At 41.0% G+C, this 26,251-nt stretch overlaps 1 protein-coding gene across 1 annotated transcript in view; it reads left to right on the top strand.

The window, feature by feature from the left end:
* The window catches only part of LOC119851596, a 62,513-nt gene extending 36,706 nt beyond the window's left edge, over positions 1-25,807 (top strand). Inside the window, exons 9-17 of the mRNA XM_038391679.2 lie at positions 844-963; positions 1,598-1,628; positions 3,298-3,322; positions 5,620-5,644; positions 13,971-14,009; positions 15,029-15,130; positions 17,173-17,287; positions 23,137-23,976; positions 24,973-25,807. Of these exons, the coding sequence (XP_038247607.1) occupies positions 844-963; positions 1,598-1,628; positions 3,298-3,322; positions 5,620-5,644; positions 13,971-14,009; positions 15,029-15,130; positions 17,173-17,287; positions 23,137-23,976; positions 24,973-25,028 (1,353 nt within the window). The 3' untranslated portion in view covers positions 25,029-25,807. The remainder of the gene's footprint in view (positions 1-843; positions 964-1,597; positions 1,629-3,297; positions 3,323-5,619; positions 5,645-13,970; positions 14,010-15,028; positions 15,131-17,172; positions 17,288-23,136; positions 23,977-24,972) is intronic.
* The last annotated feature ends 444 nt before the right edge of the window (positions 25,808-26,251 follow it).

Raw genomic sequence — 26,251 nt, 5'->3', positions numbered from 1 at the left:
AGTTTGTCTTCAAGGAAATGGCATCAGATTTTAAGATGAACAACAGCAGCTCCAACCCATCTCAACTGCTTTTTCTTCTCCCTGTACCTCTTTCCCTATCTTTAATACCCGGGGTGGTTCATAGAAAAATTTTCTATGGTTACAGTGAAAAAGAGTAAGGGATACTGTTAAAATGAAAGCCTTAATACGTTACATTTCAAACTTTTCTTTTGCATATCTTCAATAAAGATTCAAGAATTTTTAGTGGTGTTTGCCATGGGACTAAGCAGGCTGAGGTCTCTCTAGTAAAACTCCTGAAGCATGTCACAACAACTCCTTCTCTTAGTCCATCAGAGCCCAAGTCTGGTTGCCTTTAGGACATTGTACAAAGCATGTTTCTTTTGTCAAGGGTCTTACCTGAGTTCTGTATAGTGTTAAAATTCTGTAATGATGAAAACTAATAAAAATGTATCATATTAAATCACAATTAGTTATATTCTGCTAGAGGAAATGTAGGACCATAATGTCTAAAATCTTATTGTTTGTTTAGTTTTCTCCACAAAAAGAAAAGGAGTACTTGTGGCACCTTAGAGACTAACAAATTTATTTGAGCATAAGCTTTCGTGAGCTACAGCTCACTTAATCGGATGCATTCAGTGAGCTGTAGCTCACGAAAGCTTATGCTCAAATAAATTTGTTAGTCTTTAAGGTGCCACAAGTACTCCTTTTCTTTTTGCGAATACAGACTAACACGGCTGCTACTCTGAAACCTGTCAGTTTTCTCCACAGGTATTGTAAAATTTCCAAAATGCATGACTCGTCAAATTTAATATTGAAATGGTCTCAAACCTTTTTCATTGACAGTCTAAAGAATTTCCAGATAAAATGAAGAAAAACACACCAGGCGTGAAAGAGGACAAAGTCTCATTTCTCAGACGGATAGCAAGAGAGATAGAAAAGACTGAAGGCTTAAAAATGTATAAGGTAAATTGGATAAGTTTTTAAACTAGCAACTAAATTTGTTCTTTGGTTCTGTATCTAGATTCTGGCAAACTAGACACTAGGCCCTATTAAATTTTTAATTTTAAAAAGTAGTAAACTCTGTTTAATTTTACAAAGTGCTTTCAGAAAGCATACATCTTCCTGAGTCAGTATTTCACTTAATGCTGGTCAAAAAATCAGGAGGATTCCTTTAAAATTTCACCAAAAACTTGTTCGTTTTCACAGAAATTTAGAACTTTTAGGATCAGAAATTGTCTAGCCAGTCCTGTTTTCAATTATAAAAGTTGAGTATATTACATTAAAATTCATAGTGGCAAAGGGTTCATTATGTTTTAGAAATCCTCGGGACCTGAGGAAATTCTTGCATCTCAAACTTGATTCTTTCAAAAAACAAGTGCTAATTTGTAAGGTTGCCTGGTAATGTTTAGTATTTGATAAATGTAAAATTATGTGGTGCAATAGGTAGTGGTAAATAAAAGTATAGTGAGACGGGTTCTCTGCAGGCCCAAGTTTCTGCTGGGTATGGCAGAGGACTTGAACTGTGGGGAAACAACCAATATTAATTCATATGTAAGCGAGGAAGTCTAATCTAAACAAGCCTGTTTTTGCTTCCTAGACTGAAGGTTATACAAGACCCAGTATATCTTGTAAGTTTGTGAAATTACATTAATATAATTTTAATATATTTTAAATAAAACTTCAAATAATGAATATTTGAACCTAACTTGAGATTACAAAAGTTAGTGATTACTTAAAATGTGTAAAATTTTAGAGCAATAGCTTTAGTATGCATATAACTTTCTGTTTTTAAATCCTCCAGTGTTTTAATTAGATGTGCAAAAAGTGATCTTGTTATATTTTTCACATTTCTGAAACATTTTGAAAATACTGAAAATGCATATGGCAGTATTGAAGATATGCAGTGTTGCTGTATGTGTGTTCGTCCCAGGATATTAGAGAGACAAGGTGGATGAGGTAATATTTTTTATTGAACCAACTTCTGTTGGTGAAAGAGACAAGCTTTTTAGTTACAGAGCTCTTCAGGTCTGGGAAATGTTGTCAGTGTGTCACAGCTAAATACAAGATGAAACAGATTGTTTCGCATAAGTAGCTAACACATAACTAAGATATAATGTGAACTATATGTTAGCTACTTATGCTAAACAATCTGTTTCATCTTGCATTTAGCTGTGACACACTGACTACATTTCCCAGACCTGAAGAGCTCTGTGTAACTAAAAAGCTTGTCTCTTTCACCAACAGAAGTTGGTTCAATAAAAAATATTACCTCACCCACCTTGTCTATACTATTTAAGATCATAATTAGTAGTTATTGTACTCATTAACTCAACTGAAAAATGTATTTCAGTGAAAAATGCAGTATTATGTCATTGTTTTGGAATAAGTTGATATACTTTTCTCCTTCCTGATTGAACTGAGGCTATGTCTACACTACACACTGCTGTCAGTGGTGTCTAGGATATGTGTAGCTATATGCTGCAGTGAAAAGCCAGCTGTGTGGTGTATAGCTATACCTGTAAGTGAGAGGCTCTGGCAGGGTGGAGGCTTTTTCCCACTACTGGAGCTCTTCATTGCTGTTGGAGTCTTTCCCTGCAGCAGGGGAAGGCTCTCTAGCACTGGGGAGGCAACCTGACTCTATGATGTTAAAAATAGCAGTGTAGACAGGAAGGCACAGCTTGGGCAAGTAGACTGCCATGTAGGGCATGTACTTGGACTCAGACCCCTGTCCTTCAGGTGTGTCTTTACTTGCCTAAGCCACACTTCACTATTTACACTGCTATTTATACCAGGGTAAGGGGGCCTACCTGGTTATGTACTCTACAGTCTGCCCTCCACTAGAAAAACTGTGGGTTCTTTATAGAACCTCTGAACTGGCTTTAGTATGCTAACAGTCATTTAACCCATTAGAATGTAAGTGTAGCTGAATATTGCAAATACTATATCTTTAAAATTAGCTTATAATGAAAAAGGTCAGCTATAAATATTTGATCCAAATACATTTATATAATCTTGGACATCTTGGTGTAACACAATCTGAACGATGCCAATTGGGGGCAGACAGTACCTGGTACATTTTAATAGCCTAATAGTAAGATAAGAGGGAAAGTGAATTTGGCTGATGGTGACAAAATTTAATCAGATCCATTGGCATAATGAACAGGGCCAGTGCTGAAGAATTCTGTACTTAACTGAGCTGGAAGTGTAAATAAATATGGAATTTATATTATGATCCGTTTGCATTGATACTATAATGACCATATGCTCTTGCTGACCGCTTCCAATTTTTTTTTCTAGCCTCATCATCAAAGAAAAAATCAAGGTGAGGAAACCTCCAGTAAACTCCCACATGAATACATTTATTACCATCGCATCACCATACATTTGAAATGATTAAGTGGTCACTTGTTTTGTTTATCTCAGACCATTGCTACTTGTCTTTAGAAAAAAAAAATCCTACATTTTTGTCTGTTATCTTTGTTCAGTTTTTGCTCTTGTACAAAACTTTGTTCATTATCAGTGAGTTATAGATTGTTATTTTAATCTTGTATGTATAACTATGACTTTCTGATGTATTGCACGTGCTGAATCATTTAATGGCAGCATGATGTATTTATATATAGAGAAACTTCAGATCATATCCCAGAATGGTCCATCACACCCAGGGCTGGCATTGTTTGAGAATGTTGCAAAGGTGGCATACAGTCAAAGGAGATGACCAAGATAATTAAGCGTTTTTCTTCTCAAGGAGCTGATGTTCTGTGAAGGAGCTTTGTTACTTATTGTCTGTATAGTAGAAAAATAATTGTGATTAATTGCACTGTTAAACAATAGAATACTAATTAAAATGTATTAGATATTTTGGATGTTTTTCTACATTTTCAAATATATTGATTTCAATTACAACACAGAATACAAAGTGTACAGTACTCACTTTATATTATTTGTATTACAAATATTTGCACTGTATAAATGATAAAAGAAATAGTATTTTTCAATTCACCTCATACAAGTACCATAGTGCAATCTCTTTATTGTGAAAGTGCAATTTACAAATGTAGGTTTTTTTGTTTTGTTACATAACTGCACTCAAACACAAAACAATGTAAAACTTAAGAGCCTACATGTCCACTCAGTCCTACTTCTTGTTCAACCAATCGATAAGAGAAACAAGTTTGTTTACATTTACGGGAGATAATGCTGCCCGCTTCTTATTTACAATGTCACCTGACAGTGAGAACAGACGTTTACATGGCACTTTTGTAGCAGACATTGCAAGGTATTTACATGCCAGATATGCTAAACATTCATATGTCCCTTCATGCTTTGGCCACCATTTCAGAGGACATGCTTCCATGCTGATGACGCTTGTTAAAAAAAAAAAATGCGTTAATTAAATTTGAGACTGAACTTGGGGGAGAATTGTATGTTTCCTGCTCTGTGTTTTACCCACATTCTGCCATATGTTTCATGTTGTAGCAGTCTCGGATGATAACCTAGTATGTTGTTTGTTTTAAGAACACTTTCACTGCAGATTTGACCAAACGAAAAGAAGGTACCAATGTGAGATTTCTAAAGATAGCTACAGCACTTGACCCAAGATTTAAGAATCTGAAGTGCCTTCTAAAATCTGATCGGGATGGGGTGTGGAGCATGCTTACAGAAATCTTAAAAGAGCAACACTCTGTGCAGAAACTAAAGAACCCAAACCAAAAAAGAAAATCAACCTTCTGCTGGTGGCATCTGACTCAGATGATGAAAATGAACATGTGTTGGTCTGCACTGCTTTGGATCGTTGTCGAGCAGAACCCATCATCAGCATGGACGCATGTCCTCTGGAATGGTGGTTGAAGCATGGAGGAGCATACGAATCTTCAGTGCATCTGGCACGTAAATATCTTGCAACACCGGCAACAACAGTGCCATGTGAATGTCTGTTCTTACTTTCAGGTGACATTGTAAGCAAGAAGTGGGCAGCATTTTCTCCTGCAAATGTAAACAAGCTTGTTTGTCTGACTGATTGGCTGAACAAGAAGTAGGACTGATTGGACGTGTAGGATCCAAAATTTTACATTGTTTTATTTTTGAACAAAGTTATTTTTTGTATATAATTCTTCATTTGTAAGTTCAACTTTCATGATAAAGATTGCACTACAGTACTTGTATTAAGTGAATTAAAAAATACCATTTATTTTATTTTTACAGTGCAAATATTTATAATAAAAAATAAATATAAAGTGAGCACTGTACACTTGGTATTCTGTTTTGTAACTGAAATCAATATATTTGAAAATGTGGAGGACATCCAACAATATTTATATAAATAGTTTTCTATTGTTTAACAGCGTGATTAATCGCAATTAATTTTCTTAATCTCTTGACAGCCCTGTAGAAAGTGTTCCTGGACTCTTCTGGTGGTCTTACTGTAATCCTATATCCTAGTGTTGAATGTGGTACTACAGCTGTGCCATCTGGTGGGAGGCCTTGATTAATAATTGAGGTCACTTGGGAAGTTGAAATCTGTGTGCAGGATGGCCTAGATAAAAAATATTCTAAATCTTTTTTAAAATAGCCTTTATGCTGTTGTTTAAACAACAAAACTTTCTTTTTTTATTCTAGGTGGGAAGATGATTACAAGCCTGAGGTAAGTGTTAGTAATTTTTAAATGTGTTGTATGATAGATATGTTTCATTGTTCTTGTTTTCTGAATGTCTACCTGTGTTTTGACTCAGTTTCCCATTTTATTGATATTGTATCCCACTTTATACAATAAAGTGAAATAACCTACCGTAACAAAACTTCATATTGGTAAGGGATGCTTATCACTCTTTGGAGGAAGCTAAAAGGATATTCATCAGTTGTTTTTTTTTTTTTAGGAAGCTTTATCTCTGTACCCCAAGCCAAAAGTCAGTCAGTCTGCTTCCTCACTATTCCCTCCTTCTTTAAATCAAAGACCTTCTATACTCAATAACTTGTTAAATCTTGGGTTAGCAAAAGGACAATAAAAAAATCCTTAGATTTTTCTCAAAGATGTACCCTAGCACAATGTGGTCTTGGGTCACAACCATGGCTCCTAGTTGCTACAATAATACAAATAATTAATATATATTGATGCTTCCCTGAAAAGCACTAGGCACCAACAGCTTTGTCAGCCTTATCTTGATCTTAATATCAAAGCTTTGACACACCGTATGGTGTAAATCAGTGGTTCTCAACCTTTCAAGACTACTGTACTCCTTTCAGGAGTCTTAAGTTATCTTGCGTACCCCAAGTTTCACTTCACTTAAAAACTACTTGCTTACAAAATCAGACATAAAAATACAAAAGTGGCACAACACACTGAGAAATTACTTCTGAAATTTTAGTTTGTACTGACTTTACTAGGCTTTTTATGTAGCCTGTTGTAAAACTAGGCAAATATCTAGATGAGTTGATGTATCCCCGGAAGACGTCTGCGTCCACCCATGGGTATGTGTACCTCTGTTTTGAGAACCATTGCTGTAAGAACTATGATTCTTCTGGAATTTGGCACTGTGCGTTGTCTCAGGCCAGCCAGTTGTCTTAAAACTTTTGGCTCTCCTAGTTGTGGCCTATTTCATTGGAATGGATATGAGGAAGTTCCTCACCTTGTGCAGTAACGATGGGTTCTTTGAGATGTGTGTCCTTATGGATGCTCCACTGTAGGTGTATATGTGCCCCCGCACTTCTAATCAGAGATTTTTGGTAGCAGTGTCCCATTGACCCTTTGCATGTGCCCTCCCTCCCGGCTATTTAGCACTGCACGGGCGAACCCCCCGCACTTCCTTCTCTAACGCAGAGCCCTATGGAGAACTCTGAAGTAGAGGGGAGGAGGGCGGGTTGTGGAGCACCCATAGGGACACACATCTCGAAGAACTTCACAAAGTGAGTAACTTCCTCTTTTTCTTTGAGTAGTGTCCCTATGGGTGCACCGCTGTAGGTGACTCCCAAGCAGTACCCACCACTGGAGGCTGGGACTTCGGAGTGGAGTCTTTTACTACAGAAAGTACTGTGGACTCGAAGATGATGTCAGCAGCCAAATCTTCAGTGATCGCATAATGTTCTGTGAAAGTATAGGCAGAGACCCAAGTCGTTGCTCTATAGATTGCTGAGATAGGGATATCCCTACGGAATGTGATTGAGGGAGAAACTGACCTCATGGAGTGGGTATGGACTCTGGACAGAAGCAAGTTGCGCCCTTGATAAGTGATTAATGCAACTAGAGACCCATTTGGATGGTCTTTGAGCCAATATCAGAGAGCTTTTGGATCTTTCTGTGGACAAAAGGAAGAGTTTCGGGGATTTCCTGAAGTCCTTAGTCCTGTCCAAGTAGAATGCTAATGTCCTTCTAATATCTAGCATATGCATAATTATCTTCCGGTTGTCACAATGTGGTTTTGGGAAAAAACAGGGAGATGGATCTGTTGATTCATATGGAAAGTGAAGAGAATGTAGGGAGAAACTTGGGATATGGTCTTAGAGTTATTGTCTTTTTAAAAAAAAAAAAAAAAAAAAAAAAAGACTGTGAACGATGGATGTGCCATCAGGGTCGCTGTTTCTCCTATGTGCCTAGCTGATGGTGTGGCAATTAGTAATGCTGTCTTCATGGATAGGTGTAAGAGAGAACAAGTTGCCCTGGATTCGCAGGGAGGTCTAATCAAAGCCCTGAGAACTAGGTTAAAGTTCCAGGCTGGAGTGGGTAGTGTCACATGCAGGAAGAGATTCCCAGTGCCCTTAAAGAATCTATGCATTAGTGGGTGAGCAAACACCAAGTGGGAAGCTGATTTCTCCGCAAGGTGAACCTTAAGGGAGCTGAGTGAGAGGTTAAAATGTAGTGCAAAATCAGAGGGAGGAAAGATGAGGTTGGGTCTGTGTGTTTGAAATGACACAAACTTGTAGATAAATATGTTGAGTGGTTAACTTTTGGTTGTGTTGCAACACATCTTTCAGCTTGTCAGAGCATTCTGCCTCTAAGCCTTGGAACTAAGAAGGAGCCAAGCTTGGAGATGGAGGACGCACAGGTTGGGGTAAAGGGTCAGCCCATTGTTTTGAGAGAGCGGGTGAGGGATGGGCTGAAGAGAAACATGAGGGCATATTGCCATCTGTGTCAGGTAAGGGAGCCAGACTTGTCATGGTCAAGAGGGGCAATTAGAATAACTCTTGCTTTGTCTCATTGAATTTTCAACAGAATCTTAGAGTAGGAAACTGGGGAAAGATATAGAAGTGGGCCCTGTCCCGTGGGAAGATGAGGGCAACTGCCAGTGAATGTTTCCCCAGACCAGCCCCGGAGTAGTAACAAGGGCCTTTCTTGTTCCGTTAAGTAACAAAGAGATCCATAGGCAGGGTTCCCCAAAGGGTGGATATATCTTGAAGCACCTCTGAATTCAGTACACACTCATTGTCGTGAGAAAATTGCAACTGATACTGGCGGTTGTGATGTTCTGTATCCCTGGTACATAGACAGCTGAGATGAGCACATTGTGATGGGTGCATCATTTCCAAAGTTTGAGTGCTGACTTGTAGAGGGCGGGAGATTTGGCAGCTCCTTGGTGGTTTATACAAACATATAGGTCACATTAAGTCCATCATGACCTTTGTGTGTTGTTTTTGATGAAAGGCAGAAAGTGTGCACAGGCACTCCTGACAGCCCTTAGCCCCAAAAGAGTGATATGGAAGGTCGTTTCTGTGGAAGGTCATTTTGTTTTGAACCTTGTGATTGTGTAGGTGATCTCCCCAGCATATTAGGGAGACGTGTCCCAAGGTGGTGAATGTGGGTAGCAAGAGGAATGCTCTCACTTGTACTGCATCAAGGTTGGTGCTGATAAAGTCTAGTCACTGTACCGGGGTTAGTATGCTGCCACAATGAAGAGAACCTTGGAGAATACCCTGTGTGGAGCAATCTGTACTAGTAGTGATCCTACCCCAAAGGTAAGCAGTAGGAAATCTCCTGTACAATGGTTGTATTGAGATATGGAAGTAGGCACCCTGTAGGTTCAGGGCTAGAAATCAATCTCCTTACTTTAGAGCTGGTCCTAACTGCTGTGAAGTAGGGCAAGGTGACTTCTGAGTGGCGTGACAGGTGGATAGATGGTAGATGATGCTGTAAGGTAGTATTGTTCAGGCCCTCGACCAGCTCATCAAAAGTGCCTATAAGAGGCAGTTGGAGAGGTCACGGACTGAGGCGCAGACTGTTCCCACTTTAAGCCCTGGTCCTCTTACACTGTGGCTCATGACAGCACTGAGATCGTGGGCATTGAGAAGATTGTGACCTGTGGTGTGGTTGAGAGGTATATCTTCTCTTCTGTCCCACAGGGTAGATTCCTAAGAAGTGTAATGTGATCCAAGAATCCTTCAGGATGTGGAGAGAATATCTGTCTTCTCCTCAAAGAGTTGGGCCTTTCAAACTGGAAGTCTGTCGCTCTTTGGGCAATCTAGAGGGGTGTAGCCAAAAAAACACAACCTGCCTCAGTACCATTGTCATGGAGACTGGGTGGGCAGCTGTAACAGCTACATCCAGTGCTGTCTCTAGTAATAGTCTGGCTATTAATTGACCATCTCTAAGAATGGTTTGAATCTGTTCTTTTTGTGTTTCCGGTAATGTTCCAGAAACATATGGGGTTTCCCATAATTAATAAAATTGTATTTGGCCATGGCAGTCTGGTAATTTATTACTTTAAACAGTAATGTTGTCGATGAATATGCCATCTTGCCAAGCCTGATCGTATGGAGTTGACTACCACATCCATTATGGTGGAGTTGGGTTGCGGATGTTGAAAACAAAGTCTGCCTCTTTGGGTAGAGATGTAGGGGTTTTTTGTTGGTTTGGTTTGTTTTTTTTACACTCTGTTGCTGGATGGTCCGATGGAGGCTGGTGTCTGCCAGATGATTTTGGTAGGGTCTAGAATTGCCTCATTATTTGGGAGGAGAGTTCTAGATGAGAAGGTGGTATGCAGAATTTCCACCAACTTGTGATGTGTAACTGCCACCTCCTGTAGGGGAATCTGCAGCTTGTCTGCCACCCTCTTGGTAAGGTCCATAAAGTTCTTAAAATCTTCACCTAGTGATAGGGGGGAGCAGCGCAGCTTGTCTGGAAGCGATGAGGAGAAGTGTGGGCTGGAGGGGGAGCTTCCTCTTCGGGTTCTTTTTCCTGTTCTGAAAAGCTTCCTCCTGTGCTGACTCGGGTGCTCTGGACAGCCAGGCTGTAGCAAACCATCTGGTGGACTCGCCCTGAGAGACACTGGGGACAGTCGCGACATGTTTGTACGTCACCCAAGAATTACAATATGACCGGGGGGGGGGGCGGGGGAGGAAGGGGGGCATGGGCAGTGGGCTTACCTCAGGGGGCCCACACCATGATTGATGGAATTGGGGAGGACTCTTGTAGTGTGACAGTAGGCCACAATGAGAGCCAGGGAAATGATCCTCTCCTGGCCAGTGTCAGATTCTTCCGTGGGTAAGGGTGGCGCTGACTGGGGTATTGGCAGTATACAGCCCAGTGCCAAGAGCGATTTTGGGTGCCGGAATGTGCTCAATACTGGGGTCCTGGTACCAAGTAATGGGGATTGCAATTCTTCCCCAATGATCAGGTCTCCAGGGTACCAGAGCTCATGCAGTACCATGGGTTCATCTGGTACCACAGAGGAGTGTCCCTGGTATGTTGTCAGTACCGATAGTTGGGCACAGCACTCCCTAAATGAGAGTTTTATTGTGCCCAGTTCAGAAAGTTTGTTGGCGCCACTATTTTAGATATGGTACTGTAATTCTCTCTCCCTGGGAACTGAGGCCACAGGTCTCCAGAGTACCAGAGCATGTGTGTTACCATGGGCTCACGTGGTACCACAGAGGAGTGTCTGTAACATGTTGTCAGTGTCGATGGTTGGGAAGGTGCAGAACACTTCCTAGATGGGAGTTTTGTTGCACCTGGTACCAAAGGATTTCTCTGTGCCGCTGTTTTAGAGACTATTCAGTAATTGTCCCCTCTCCTTAGGGGGTGGTACCGTTTCCTGAGAGCCTGAGTGCGGAAGCCCCTTGGGGATGGTGCCGTGCGGACAGTGCCGCAACAGAGCTCACAGCAGGAGACGCCTTCTCAGGTGCCTGTTTCAAAGCTGTGGTCCGATGCGGATGGTGCCGCAGCAGAGCTTACAGCAGGGGGCTCTTTATCAGTGCCATGCTTCAGAGCTGCTAGTGTCGTCCTACTGAGGTGGCTGCTCTGGGGAGCCTCACCTGCTGGCCAGCTACTTAGAATGAATGTGTTTGGCTTGGTGCCGAGATGGCCGCACTGGGGTACCCCTCTGACTAGCCAGTTGGTCAGAGGAGTTCTTTTTATGAGCCTTTCCAGGGGGAGTCTGCTGATGGCTTCCCCCCCCTCCCCACTCTCTTATTCTTCTCCTCCTTCTCTTCACAACTCGACCCCTTTTGAAGTGAAGGCTCTGGGGATGATTCGGGGTCAGCACCCACTGGAGTCCCTTGCAGACTGAAATGTTTTCTCCATAGGGAGGAGTTTTAACTTCAGCTCCCAGCTCCTGTGAGGCTGCCGTTTTAGCTGTGGCAGGTAAAGCACTTCTGTGAGGCTCTCCCAGGCAGAGAGAGTGTGTCTGGCCATTACGGAAACTGACTCCTGGCAGGAGCAGCACCGCTTGGAGCAGAGAGCGCCAGCCATGCCCATGGGCAGGTGGTTGTCATCCTCTAGCAGGGAGGAATGCAGAAGAACCTTGTCTTTACTTAATTTTTTATTTTCAGTTAAAAAAAAGTCTACTAGATGCCGGGAGGGAATGCCCTCAGACAGGGCAGGAAACTGAAGTTCTTCCCCCCCCCCCCCTTTAACCCAAAGGAGTAAAATAAAATAAACACTAGCCTAACTATTTTTAAGGAGAACAAAGGTAACAAAACAAATGCTTCTTATGCTAATGACACATATAAGAGAGGGACAACTGTTCATTCTGTCTGAGGCCAAAGGCGGTTGAGAAGGAAGTGAGGGGGGGTTCAACCTTGCAGTGCTAAATAGCCTCGAGGCAGACCATGAGGGAGGGAGGGCCCATGTGTGGGGTCAACGGGACACTGCTACCAAAAATCTCCGATTAGAGGCGCGGGGGCACATATACACCTACAGTGGAGCTCCCATAGGGACTTTACTTGAAGAAGAATTGCCTGTGCCATGAGAGCTATCAAGGCACAGTGTCTCATCAGGGAAGAAACTGGCTCCAGGACGAAGATATTCACACATTATAAGAAATTCCACACTTGAATATGACATCTTCCCTCTTCATCATGGTTTGGCATCACTTGTTAAGCTTTGGATTCACCACTAGACTTCTCTTCAGTTGCAGCTTTTTTGTACATTTAAAAAACTGATCTAGTTAAACCCATACAAACTAGGGTTGCCAGGCACCTGGTCAAAAAGGAACCCTGGTGGCTCCATTCAGCACCACTGACCGGGCCATTAAAAGTTCAATCGATGGCGCAGCAGGGCTAAGACAGGCTTGCTGCCTGCCCTGGCTCCATGTGTCTCCTGGAAGCGGCTAGTGTGCCCTTGTGGCCCCTATGCTCAGGGGCAGCCATGGAGGCTCCGCGCACTGTCCCCACCCAGAGCACTGGCTCTGCAGCTCCCATTGGCTGAGACCAAGGTCAGTAGAAGCTGCAGGGGCGGTGTCTGTGGGCTAGGGCAGCGCATGGAGCCTTCGTGGCCACCCCTGCGCTTAGAAGCCAGAGGACATGTCACTGCTTCCAGGAACCACCTCAGGTAAGTGCTGCCCAGAGCCTGCACCACACCCCGAACCACCTCCACCAGCCCTGAGTCCCCTCCCACACCCCAGCTCCCTCCCAGAGCCCGCACATCAACTGCCTGCCCCAGCCCTGAGCCCCCTCCTGCACCCAGACTCCCTCCCAGAGCCTGCACCCTGCACCCCCTCCTGCATCCCAGCCCTGAGCCCCCTCCTGCACTCCGAACCCCTCGGATCCAGCCCAGAGCCCCCTCTTGCATCCCAAGCCCCTCATCCCCCATCCCACCTCAGAGCCCACACCTTCAGCTGGAGTCCTCATCCCCCCCGCACCCTATCCTCCTGCCCCAGCCCAGAGCCCCCTCCTACACGCTGAACCCCTCATCTTCAGCCCCACCCCAGAGTCTGTACACCCAGCGAGAGCCCTCACCACAAACCCCTCATCTCTGGCTCACCCCTAGCACCCACACCCCAACCCCCTGGCCCAGTCCAGTGAAAATGAGCGAGAGTGGGTAAGAGCAGGGGATGGAGTGAGTGGGGAAGGGGCCTTGGAATAGGGGTGGGGCCTCAGGGAAGAGGATGCGGGAAGGGTGTTCTGTTTTGTGCAATCAGAAAGTTGGCAACCCTAATGCAAACTCTTACGTGGAAACATTTATATTGTTTTAAAACAGTCTCATATAACTTTATCTTGCTTTGGTAAATGTATCTTTAGTTAAACTTTTGTGCAATTGGATGTTCAGAGTAGAGTCCTGGAATCCTAATTCATCCACTGACACACTGACCATGCACAAGCCTCTCAACCTCACTTTCCGCCTATAAAATTGGCATAATTACTTCTATCCCTCACAGGTGCTGATTTTTTTTTTTTTGTAAGGTGCTTTGATTATCCTTCACCTTAAGAATATCAACTTATCAATAGCTGTAACTTAACAGTAAAAGACCTCTTCTCTTATGGTCAACGTGAGAACAAAAAGGTAATTGCTGAAAGTGAAGAGGATTTTCAGGAACTCTATATCTTGGGAACTGAAGTCTGTCTTAATTTTGAAACTTGCGTAGCCCAAAATGGAAATATTGCAGTTGTTATTGAATATACCAGCAATAAGGACCTAAGATTATAATTGCTGTAAAATACTTTCTTCCCTCAAGCATTTGGTTGTTATATTTTATGATGTTTTGCAGAAGAATATATATATAAACATTGTAATCAGTCCTTGTGGTGGTTTTTCCCCCCTGCAGAATGATCCAGTTCGAAAGCAGAAAGCCCTAGAATACTTGGTATGTACAAAAAGTACTTTTGCCAGGATTTTGCTACGTTTTAACACTGGATTTGCACCACTGCAGAAAGAACAAATCTTGTATGAATCACTGGGAACAGTATGAATGAACTTGATCAGTAATTCCTACTTTTCAAGTCGTATTTCTTCACATCTTATTTCACCAAATCTTAAAGATTGGGCAGCTGCAGTATAAATAAATCCTTTTTTGCTTGCTATTGCCGGGAACATCATACACTAGAACTTCAATTTGAACTGCTTCAGAGTTCAAAGAAATAGAACTTGATATCTCTGCTTTTTGTAGTAGAGATTTTAACATTAGCTGCTGAAGTAGTTTTTAATAATGTTTAATGTCTAAAATGCTTTGCAAGGAGAATGTTCATGATTAATTATGGCTTGTAATTTGTTTAGGTAAGTGTCTAGTCTGTATTTTGAAACTCTGAGAAGAAAAGGTTACTGAACTATTTTCTTTAAAAAAAAAAAATTTGGAGAGAGGCTCAGACACCTGCTTCATCCTGTCTTTTTGGTTTTTACTGTGGTGCCCTCTGGCTGCTCTCCCACTCTTTTATGCCATTTTGCCCCATTTATATAACAAGATTCCAGGAATGTCAGTCTGAATCCTAAAATGTCTGAGGCAGTGTGAAGCAGTGGAAACAGCTACCAGTGTGGATGAGAGCCCTCTTTATTTAGATTATCATCTGGTTCAGCCATCACTGGGATTTGAGGCCTGTTAGCATCCAATTTGTAAGTTCTCAGCCCTTTTTTTGCTTTTTTACACACACAGCTTCACAAATTACACCATCTACTGGCCAGGGCTTTCAGCTGCTTGTATAAATCTCATTTCCTTAATTTTTTGCTTGAGTTGGTCATAGAACTTCATTTGAATCCATCTATTTTGCATCTGTTTCCCAAAATTTATGATCTCCTTTGGGAAGTCCAGTTGAGTATTTGAGATAAGTGTTCTTAATTACAGTTTGAAACTTAACCTTTTTGAATGTCTGATTATTTTTACTTTGACAGGAAACTTTTCAGGTCACTTCAGACACAGAAGCAACTCTGGTAGTTAGTATTACACAAGATCTGACAGAAGCTTTGAAGACCTTTTGTAAAAAGAAAGCAGCTGTAAGTAATTGGTCTACTTCAATGACTAGTTCTATATTGTGGTGTTCTGTTGCAAGGGTTTTCCCATTCGTTTACCCACTCCTCCAATTCATAATCATGTAACATCCCTGCAACAATTATGGCAGTTGGCACAGAAATTAGAAAATAAATTTAAGTATAAGTAGCTGTCTTTTAGTATAAGTGTGCTTGGTGTTGAGAAGTTAATTGCACTGTTTTTTCCCTTTAATTTCTTTTCCATGTCCCATTTTGTCCTGTTTTTCTCCCCTCTTCATGTGCATCTCTGCAGTTGGTCTCCTTTGCCTCCTTCTGCACATGCTTACATGTTGCCTAATTGTTCTCCCACCATACTGCTTTCCTGCTACTTATATATCCAAGATATAAGGGAACTAATTCAACCACTTGGTGTTTTTCCCCAAGTGACACTACTTGGCTGCTTCATTCGTTTCTCCCCGGACATGTGGACAGTTCTCATTGGTGGCATGTAGCTCTGTTCCTGCTTGAGGCTTTGAGCCATGAGAACAGCTTCTGTTTCTTCTTCTTTTCATATATCAGCAGACTGTAGTAGAGACATCTAGGCTGGTTGCTCTTCTGTTTCTATCTGCTTATATATAGGGACCAGTAAAAATCATGGTTTCATGGAACTTGTGAAATTAGCCTAGTATGGTGACTTTCAACAGCAGAGAGGCAGAAGCAGGCATCCCTACTTTCTCCCTATTGAGGCCACGACTGCTCGTGGCGGGTTAGCAGACTGGTCCCATTCTGGAGAGGGGCAGGGAGGTGGTGGGTTGGTCCTATTCTGCGTGGGAGGGGATTGGCTGGGATGGGAATGTCTCTCATTATATGGCTCCAGATGGTCTGGCCCAGCTCACGCTGTTTGGCTCCCGCCAAGGTTGCTGCTTCCTGTCTGGCTGTTGGGAGTGGGGAAGACGGGCTGGCTCTGGCAACTCAGTGGTTGGGAGCCTGGCCTGCCTACACATGGTGGCTCCTGCAAGCCCGAGGGAGACACTGCAAGATCTGAGACCAGGATCCATCCCTCCACTGTAGCCAATATCTTAGCTGTGCTGCCACTGCTTGGAACAGGAGCAGGTGTGTGAAGGGCCCTACCCTGGCAGGAGAATAGAGTGGATGGATCCTGGTCTCAGTTTCTCACCAGCTGGTGCTTCAGTTTTTTCCCAGGACCTGCAGGGGCCACTGTGGTATGGGCCACACTGAGGCTCCTAATCACTATGCAGTAGCCTGGCCTGGAGCTGAGTGCAGAGTGAGCCAGGCTCTGATCCTTGCCTCATGCTGGGCTGGATCAGATCAGTCGGCACCATGTGGTGAAACATGCTGCCTGCCTGCCACCCCTCGATTCCTTGGATTAGGACCTGCCCACCATCTCTGCTTTCCCCACAGGGTTGGGACTGGCCTGCTCCCCCCATTGCCGCCACGACCAGCCTCCTCTCTGTTGGAAAAATGGAAGCAGTTTGGTTCTGGGGGGACTCAGCAGCCATGTATATCCCATGAAATTCAAATGTTCACCCATGACATTGCCATGAATATTATTTTAAAATATAACAAAGTTTTGAAAACCTGTACAGTAACTGGAGAAGGACGAGGGGAATAAGGAAAATAATCACTGAAGTCTTTCACTGTCAAAACTAGAATGTATTAATACTAGCCAAATGGTAAGTATGGTTGGTTGGCTTTGATTTTGCTAGCACTTAGCACATTTTGATAAACAGGTATCATAAGGTACTGGTGTGTATGCATGAGAGAGAGAGAGAAAGCTCAAAGACCTAACTTGTGTATTGAGATTGATTTTCCTCAGATTAATGGCTAATTCAAAACCCAGGTCAAATGGGAGGAAGTCATTGTTCCTCACATTGATAGTTGGGAGCAACTTGAGCAGCACAGCAAAACATAGGATTCATTGCTTAAAAATAGCATTGCCAGTGAAAATGTATTGGCATGCTATGGGAAAAGTTGCTATTTTTGAAACGGAAATGAAATGTAAATTTTTAGAACAAATGCCATGAGGTGTGCTATTTTTTTCCCCCTAGGTCAATTATGCCAGCAGCCTGAGGCCATTGATGTCAATATCTCAAGATGAGCTTTCAGCAGGAAAAAACATCCAAAAACCCTATAAGTCTTACGAAAATTACAAAGGCAATTCAGGTACTTTGCAGGGTGTCTTTGCTGAAATATTATTTATAAAGTAGATTTGAATTCACAGAATATGCTATTTGAGGACTTAAACTTCTGCCCAGTTATGCTACTCTGCCACTAGAATGCCGTGCTTTAGAAGTGCTCTGTGATTTCCATTTGTTGTCTGGTGCAATTCAAGGAGTTTTGGGTTTTAATCTGTTAAATCCTTCCTGATTCTGGTACTGACCACCTGAGGACCTGCCCATCTCATTGAGTGGTGCCAAAGTAGCTGAGATTAACAGGCGGCGCTAGAGCTGTCATCTTCTGGCTTTGATGAGAGGGTTTCTTCAGTGAGGGGTTGGTCTGCCATATTTTCCAGTGAGCAGAAATAAATAGTCTGGAACCACTAAGGGCACAGAGTAACATGCATGCCTCCCAGCTTGTGACCTGCTCTAAAGTATTATTAAACCATTTTGGCAAAAAAAAAGAAATTACGTATGGGTCAGCCACTACATGAAACAAATACGAGTGGAGTGGTGCTGTACCAACCTGCACGTCCACCTGAAGAACAGTCTGATTTGTTAAAGGGAATTCTGGGACTGAAGAAAGATATAGCTGATTCCACGGCATAAGAGCAAACTATCCTACTGCATAGGAAAGATAGGAAGCATGGCAAGAGGCCACCCTGGCTTAACCAGGAGATCTTCAGTGATCTAAAACTCAAAAAAGAATCCTATAAAACGTGGAAACTAGATCAAATTACGAAGGATGAAAAGAAACAAATAACACAAGTATGTAGGGACAGAATTAGAAAGGCAAAGGCGCAAAATGTGATAACTAGCTAGAGACATAAAGGGTAACAAGAAAACATTCTACAAATACATCAGAAGCAAGAGAAAGACCAGACAAGGTAGGCCCGTTACACATTGGGTGTGGGAGGGGGAATAATAGAAAATGTGGAAATGGCAGAAGTGCCAAATGATTTTTTTGTTTCAGTTTTCACTAAAAGGTTTAACAATTGGATATCTAACTTAGTGAATGCCAGTGAAAATGAGGTAGGATCAGAGGCTAAAATAGGGAAAGAACAAGTTAGAAATTCATTAGACAAGTTAGATGTTTTCAAGTCACCAGGGCCTGATGAAATACATCTTAGACTACTCAAGGCGCTGACTGAGAAGACATCTGAGCCATTAGCAATTATCTTCGAAAAAGAGGGAATAAAGACAACCCGGGAAATTACTGACCAGTCATCTTAAGTACCCCAAAAGATAATGGAGCAAATAATTAAGCAATCTGTTTGCAGATACCTAACAGATAATAAAGTGATAAGTAACAGTCAGCATAGATTTGTCAAGAACAAATCATGTCAAACCAACCTAATAGCTTTCTTTGACAGACTAACAAGCCTTGTGGATGGGGAGAAGTGGTAGATGTGGTATATCTTGACTTTAGTAAGGCTTTTGATAGTGTCTTATATGACCTTCTCATAAACAAACTAGGGAAATACAATTTAGATGGAGCTATTATAAGGTAGGTGCATAGCTGGTTGGAAAACTCTTCCCAGACAGTAGTTATCAGTGGTTCACAGTCAAGCTGGAAGGATGCATCAAATTGGGTTCCGCAGGGATTGGATTCGGGTCCAGTTCTGTTTAATATCTTCATCAGTGATTTAGATAATGGCATATAGATATACTTACAAATTTTGCGGATGATACGAAGCTGGGAGGGGTTGCAAGTGCTTTGGAGGGTAGGGTTAAAATTCAAAATGATCTGGAGAAATGGTCTGCAGTACATAGGATGAAATTCAATAAGGACAAATGCAAAATACTCCACTTAGGCAGGAACAATCAGTTGCACACGTATAAAATGACTGCCTAGGAAGGAGTACTGTGGAAAGGGATCTGGGGGTCATAATGGATCACAAACTAAATGAGAGTCAACAGTGTAACATTGCAAATAAAGAATACATCATTCTTGGCTGCATTAGTAGGAGTTAGAGTAGCAGCCATGTTAGTCTGTATTCGCAATAAAGAAAAGGAGTACTTGTGGCACCTTAGAGACTCACAAATTTATTTGAGCATAAGCTTTCGTGAGCATCCGATGAAGTGGGCTGTAGCTCTCGAAAGCTTATGCTCAAATAAATTTGTTAGTCTTTAAGGTGCCACAAGTACTCATTTTCTTTATTAGCAGGAGTGTTATAAGCAATAAACAAGAAATAATTCTTCTGCTCTACTCCGTGCTCATTAGGTCTTAACTGGAGTATTGTGTCCAGTTCTGGGCACCACGTTTCAGGAAAGATGTGGACAAATTGGAGAAAGTCCAGAGAAGACCAACAGAAATCATTAAAGGTCTAGAAAACATGATCTATGAGAGAAGATTGAAAAATTGGGTTTGTTTAGTCTGGAAAAGAGAAGACTGAGAGGGGACATAACAGTTTTCAAGTACATAAAAGTTGTTACAAGGGGGAGGAAGAAAAATTGTTCTCGTTAACCCCTGAGGATAGGGTAAGAAGCAGTGGGCTTAAATTTCAGCAAGGACAGTTTAGGTTGGACATTAGAAAAAACTTCTTAACTGTCTGGGTGATTAAGCACTGAAATTTCCTAGAGAGGTTGTGGAATCTCCATCAGTGGAAATTTTCAAGCAGGTTAGAAAAATACCTGGCAGGAATGGTCTAGATAATACTTAGTCCTGCCTTGAGTGCAGGGTCTGACCCGGTGTGCCTGGGGCAGCCCTCACTGGAAATGCCAAGGTCAGGGCAGACTGCAAAAGGGAGAAAAGGTACTCCCGAGACTGGTGGGTAACGCTGAAGTTAAACTCCCCAACCAGTCACAAACTGTGCTTCTGATCCCCCACGCTAGTTATCAAGAAGCAAAAAAGGAATCACACAGGCCCCTTATTATATTCCAGTTTTCTGGCTCCCAGTCAGCACGTAGGTCCAGTACAGTGAGAAGTTACTTAAAAAACTCTGCTCACATATACAAAATGTTCTTCTGACCCCAAAGGGTCAGCCACGTTGCCAGATCAGTGTAGGTTTGGATCTTACCCAAAATACTAGCCAATCCTTTAGTGCTTAAAGCTAAAAGTTTATTATAAAGAAAAAAGAACAAGAGAGATGTTAAATGGTAAAATAGTCACATACAATGACTTTTAAGTCCATCCAGTCCCTAGCAGTATTAGTGAGTTTGCTGGCTTGAAAGTCCCGCTGGACACATCTACAACTTGAATGGGTCATTCTGTCCTTTGTTCAGAGCTTCAGAAGTTTTAGGAAGGTTACTCCAGGGTAAGAAGCAGGACTGAAGACAAAATGGAGAAGATGCAGCTGCCTTTTGTAGTCTTTTTGCCATATGTCGGGTACTTCCTTTATTTCAAACACATTCATAGCAGAGAGCACATGACTTTGAAAGGCCTCTTAGAGTTCTCTCCATAAGCATGTCCCTGCATGCCTTACTGATTCATATATCTTGCCTTCTGTCAGTGGGTCAGTTGTATAGCTGTTGTCCCTTAATGGGCTGTCAAACAGCTAGGCAATGCTAATACCAATCTGTCTGGGTGTGTTACCCAGATGCATAACACTAGTTTGAAACTACAGATGTACCATACATATAATTTACAATACAAAGGTGATACAAACACAGAAACGAGATTATCATACCTGGCAAGTTATAACATTTTTGCAGATAACCTTACACGGCATATCTGGCATAACTCATGGCAATTTTACAATATTGGTATTCATAATATCCTAAACAGTCCCCGAGATTCCATACAGTGTCACATGGGGGACTGGACTAGAAGACCTCTTGAGGTCCCTTCCAGTCCTGTGATTCTATAAATGAAGTGAATAAAGCAGCAAAATTTCAATGTCTGATGCATTTAATTAGCTAGAAAAAAATAGATTTGGAACTTGAAGCATTTTGGTTAAATAGGCAAAGTGAGATGGTTAATAGAAATTGGAGAAAAGAATATATATATATATATAAAGAACATATAACTGGGCCATCATCATGTTGGTGAATTTTAGCAGATTCTCAAAAGCTCTTTGAAAACAGGATATTGCTTAAAGCCAAAAAGAAAATTCTCAAAGATGAGCTGCAAAAAATATTTTAAATCAGGCTTGTATCAATATTTTATTCATTATGTTGTAAAGGTTTTAATTTTGTAAAATTCCTTCCTTCTTTTTTTCCACTTTAAATGCAACAACCTCCCCTTCAAAAGAACAGTGACATTCCTGATATTTCTAAGACAAAGACCTCCCCTTTATCAGAATGTTAGTAATTTGAGTTAAAACAGATGTTAACAATTCTTGGAGTTTTACCACTGACTTCAGTGGGAACAGTTAGGCCAGCCCTGAGCACTTTTGGAAATCCAGTCCCCAAATATGTAGACCTCACTGAGGAGGCAGATTCTGCAAACAATAGAAAGGCTGAGCACTAAAAATCTCCATAATAATTGCGTTAAGTATTTTTGGCATTCCAGTTTCTAAACTGGTCTTAAAGTGACATGAGAAAAGTAAATCTTACAAAGTGCTGTATTAGTTTCACCTTCTCCCTTCTTAGGTTCGTCTTGGACATGCATTGTAAACGTGGTGGCTGAGAGACAGATACGTTTTTGTATTTTTTTTTACCTGCAGTGTCTTCAGATTATAACTGTTTTTCAGGCACTTCAACATTTGTGTTCATAGAAGAAGAAGAATCATAGAATATCAGGGTTGGAAGGGACCTCAGGAGATCATCTAGTCCAACCCCCTGCTCAAAGCAGGACCAATCCCCAATTTTTGCCCCAAATGGCCCCCTCAGGGATTGAACTCACAACCCTGGGTTTAGCAAGCTAATGCTCAAACCACTGAGCTATCCCTCCCCCCAAAAATTTGAGCACAATACTATTAGTTGGTGAGGCACACAGTCACAGCTTATTTTCATGGATTTGCATCTTTTTGTTTTTTGTTTGTTTTTGGACTCGCTGGCTGTTGTCTGTTTGGGAATCTTTGCTACCTAGATTCCTTATCTAGAACTAAACCTCTTTGTAGGAAATGTCAGGAACTTCATTAGCATATGCTGTCTATCCATTGGAGGTACATTCATGCTACCCTCAGTGTTCACACTCGTACATGAGTATACTATTAAAATGGTCTTTAAATTTTAAAAACATTCTTTTGACACATTGTACTCTTGTGCCTGTAACTATTGCTGTCTTCAGTCATTCTGTGCAAGGGCTTGCCTCCATATATAAATGTTACTGCTTTAAGTGTACTGGAATAGTTAAAGTGGTAGAAAACCCTAGCATGGATTAAGTTATACCAGAATAAAGGTGAATAATATCAAAAGGGAAGAGGGGAGTAAACTGTACAATTTTAGGCACATTTATACGGATAGAATGGTGTCCACATTGGGGTTGTACTGATATAACAAACCCACAAATCTAATTGGATAGTTGTACCCGTACAGAAATGGTGTGTGGACCAGGCCAAGTAATTAGATACTGGGGCACAACTGAGAACTACTTTCAGAGAACAGTTAAGGAAAATGCTCCTCTCTCCTGTGAAGGTAGTGTGTTTAATTCAAATATTTGTGACTTAAGTGATTTAACTATTTATGAGTCAGAATCATTCACCCACTTTCCTTCATTATTTTTATTAACGTTTTATTACAAACCTGGTGAAAAGGCAACTGATGGCGGTGTTTTAACATTTTGCCCACCCAGTAGGTGGTGAGACACATCAGTGGTTTTTAATAATTTAAATACTATCCTAAAATACAAAGGGGGTAAACTTACAGATTACCACCCACCTTCCCCGCCATGGGCTTAGTTAAAGTTGGACCAACTTCTGCTGCTGGCCTTTCTGTCATTTTATTTAGGTTTACTTGCATGTTTCTTTTCAGGAAACACTAACTGGAATCAAGATTTTTCATCTCAAAGACCTGAACAGGCACAATTTACATCACAATTAGATGCAAACCCTTCATTCACCACTGCCAGTTCATACAGTTACCAACCAGGTGATGGATCGTCCTCGTATGGACTAAGACCTAATGATTCTGCAACAATGGCTGCACTCAGTAATTCATTTGCCCTTCAGACGGGAGGCTTTGCTACTGGAATCAATGAATGGCTGAAGCAATTCAACCAATCTGCTTCTGTATCCTCCCAGTCCACTGCAGTTGGAGGCGCCTCTCCCTACTTCACATATTCAGGAAGTGGGTATTCAACAGACTACAAGTCTAATAGTGCCCAGGGAAACCAAACTACAGCTCCTGATAACAGAATGGCTTATGGTGTTGGAGGTACAAATTGGAAGAGTCAAAGAGCATTTACAAATACAAGGAATTTACCTGACCAGAGATCAACCTATTCTGCTCTCTCTGCTACATATCCTTCATCTGGAGGATATTCAACAAACTATCCTTTACAAAGCTTTTCATCTTACTACAGGAGTGGGTCTGCAAATTCCACTTCTTCATCAAGAGGTGGTTCTAGTTGGTCAGAAGAATCGAGATATCAGAAATCAAATTTCAAGACTGATTCGGCCTCATTTCGTTCCTCCTCTTCTGTCCACAATTCATACAGAGATTGCCAACAACAAAACAGAGAGTCAGATACGATGTTTGATGAAGATGCCAGTGGTCTTACTCCCAACATTCTGCATAGACTTCGAGGAAAGGATGTACCTACAATGACCAGAATGCTCAAGCAGCTGACTCCATATTATCCAGCACTTCAAAGTAAGATTGTAAAGATTTTAAGCTTATTAAAGCCTTGCTGATCTAGTTTGTAGTTTGACGTGCTACGAAGCAGTAGTCAAAGGTTCAAACTGTGCAGAGGGCTGACATGGCTTGTTCAGTTGTGAGGGTTGCCTTTGGGTTGACTTCCCTCAACATCACATTTGCAGCTCAAGATTGGCATTAATATTGCTCTGAAGGGAGCTCAATTTAACTCTTCTGAGGACTGATATAGTTGTTTTGGTGATGTGGTTGTGGGAAAGTGATGTTATGAAATAGGAGAGAATCCTACCTAATTTTAGTTGGGGATTGGTCCTGCTTTGAGCAGGGGGTTGGACTAGATGATCTCCTGAGTTCCCTTCCAACCCTGATTTCTATGATTCTATGAATTGGGGGGTGGAGGAAGAGAGCTTTAGTCTGGGCCGTCTGGCTGTCCAGGTTTCAAATTTCATAAAGCAGCCAGTTTGCTTCAGACTTCAGACAAGAGTGGCTGTTAAAGAGAGACTGAGTACAAATAACTGGGTTGGGGGAAATCTAGCATTGGAGATAATAGTAGAGAGACATGCAAAATGTGTGTCAAACACATTTGGGGATAATTTTTTTAATAGTAAAATATTTAAACAGACAGTTTGATATTGATTCTGACTGCTGTTGAGATGGTAATTTGTCACATTATTTTGCTTTGGTATCTACACAAATAAGCATTATGAATTGCAGTTTGTTTTAAATAGTAGAAAAATATTCCATTTTATGAAATGTATTTCTAGAACATTTTAAGACAGAACTGAACTAATATATAACTGGGCCATCATCATGTTGGTGAATTTGCCAGATAGATAATGCAAACTATTCGACTATATTAGAATTAGGAAAGTTAGTTAAGGAAATGAGGAAAGCTAAATCTCTCATTTTTAACATTGTATCTGATATATGCATTTATGCAAAGTTGCATAAAAATGAATAAATAATTTAAAGATTTTTTCTTTTTTCCTTTACCAGAAATCAATATTGAAACATTAGTCAAAGAATTAATTGAAACTAGAGAAATAAATTAAGAAGATAAAACGGCTGAACTGGAACAGATGAACAGAACACTGAAGAATCTTCATTTTGAGTTTTTAGGAAACAAACTGAACAATTTAGTTCTGGATATTTTGTTTTTTGTGGAAGGGGATAGGGTTTGTTTTTAGTACAGTAAAAATATAGTTGGAGCACAAATTATTGTCATGGAGATGAATATACTGTTCAGGCATTTTTATGCATTTGTTAAATATTTTTAGTAGATTGCAGTGAAAACTCTAGATTTTTGAGGGCTGGTTAATATTAATCACCCTTTTCCAAAAAAAGTTTTTGTATGTTATAATCCATTTAGAAAGAATACTCACTGAAAATAGAGTTCCGTTGCATGAAAAATACAGAAATGCATTACTTCACATATGAACAAATGGCCAGTTCTTCTAATTTTAGACTTTCTAACTAGTTAGGATACTTTTTAGAAGTAACTTATACTGAATTTCTTTTTGGAACGCATTAAAATGATGGGCCCTAAACAAAACATTTCTCCTACTGTGGACTCAAAATGTGCTCTTAAATAAGAAAATGCAAACACTTGTTAGTGGAAAAACTTAACCAATTTTATTTTTAATTGTAAAAATGCACACAAATATGGAAATACAACCAGAATTACATTGTATAGAATAGCATTCTGCATTTTCAATTTTTATTTGTGTAAAAAAAAAATCTGAGCATTTTGCAGTGTTCATTTTCCAAACTTTAAAACCAGGATGAAATTGGGTTAAAATATAAAAAAAATAGAAAAATTGGGTGGGGGGAAAGAAAAACAAAAAACCCTTTTGGTAATATACACATTTTACTACAGTTTAAACTTTTTTTTAATGTACAAAGGGATATTTTGTCTTTATCTGAGCTAGTAGGTTTTCCAAGTATCCTGGTTTGCATATGCTTCCATAATTTTCTTCCAAGTATCCTCACTCAGATTGAGCCTCTTGCTGTCTTGGAGGTAATCCAATTTTTTGAAAATGTGCACTCTGCATCAATAAATCCAGGGGGTACACTCAGAGCTCACCGTGCTACTTTGCTGAAGTGAGGAAGTATGTCTTGATGATTGTTCCAAAAAGTCCACACATCCAGTTTCACATTGTCAGGGTCAGGCAAGTTCATGTAAGTAGTAAATTCCCCTTTCAGATGTGAAATCTTATCACTAGTGGAAAATGGTTAAAACACTCTGGTCATAGTTTGCTGCAAAATTCACCTTGAG

The sequence above is a fragment of the Dermochelys coriacea genome, chromosome 2, assembly GCF_009764565.3.
Source record: "Dermochelys coriacea isolate rDerCor1 chromosome 2, rDerCor1.pri.v4, whole genome shotgun sequence".
NCBI classification, from domain to species: Eukaryota; Metazoa; Chordata; order Testudines; family Dermochelyidae; genus Dermochelys; species Dermochelys coriacea.
The sequence above is the reverse complement of the archived record's forward strand: the minus strand, read 5'-3'. Positions and strand labels throughout refer to the sequence as shown.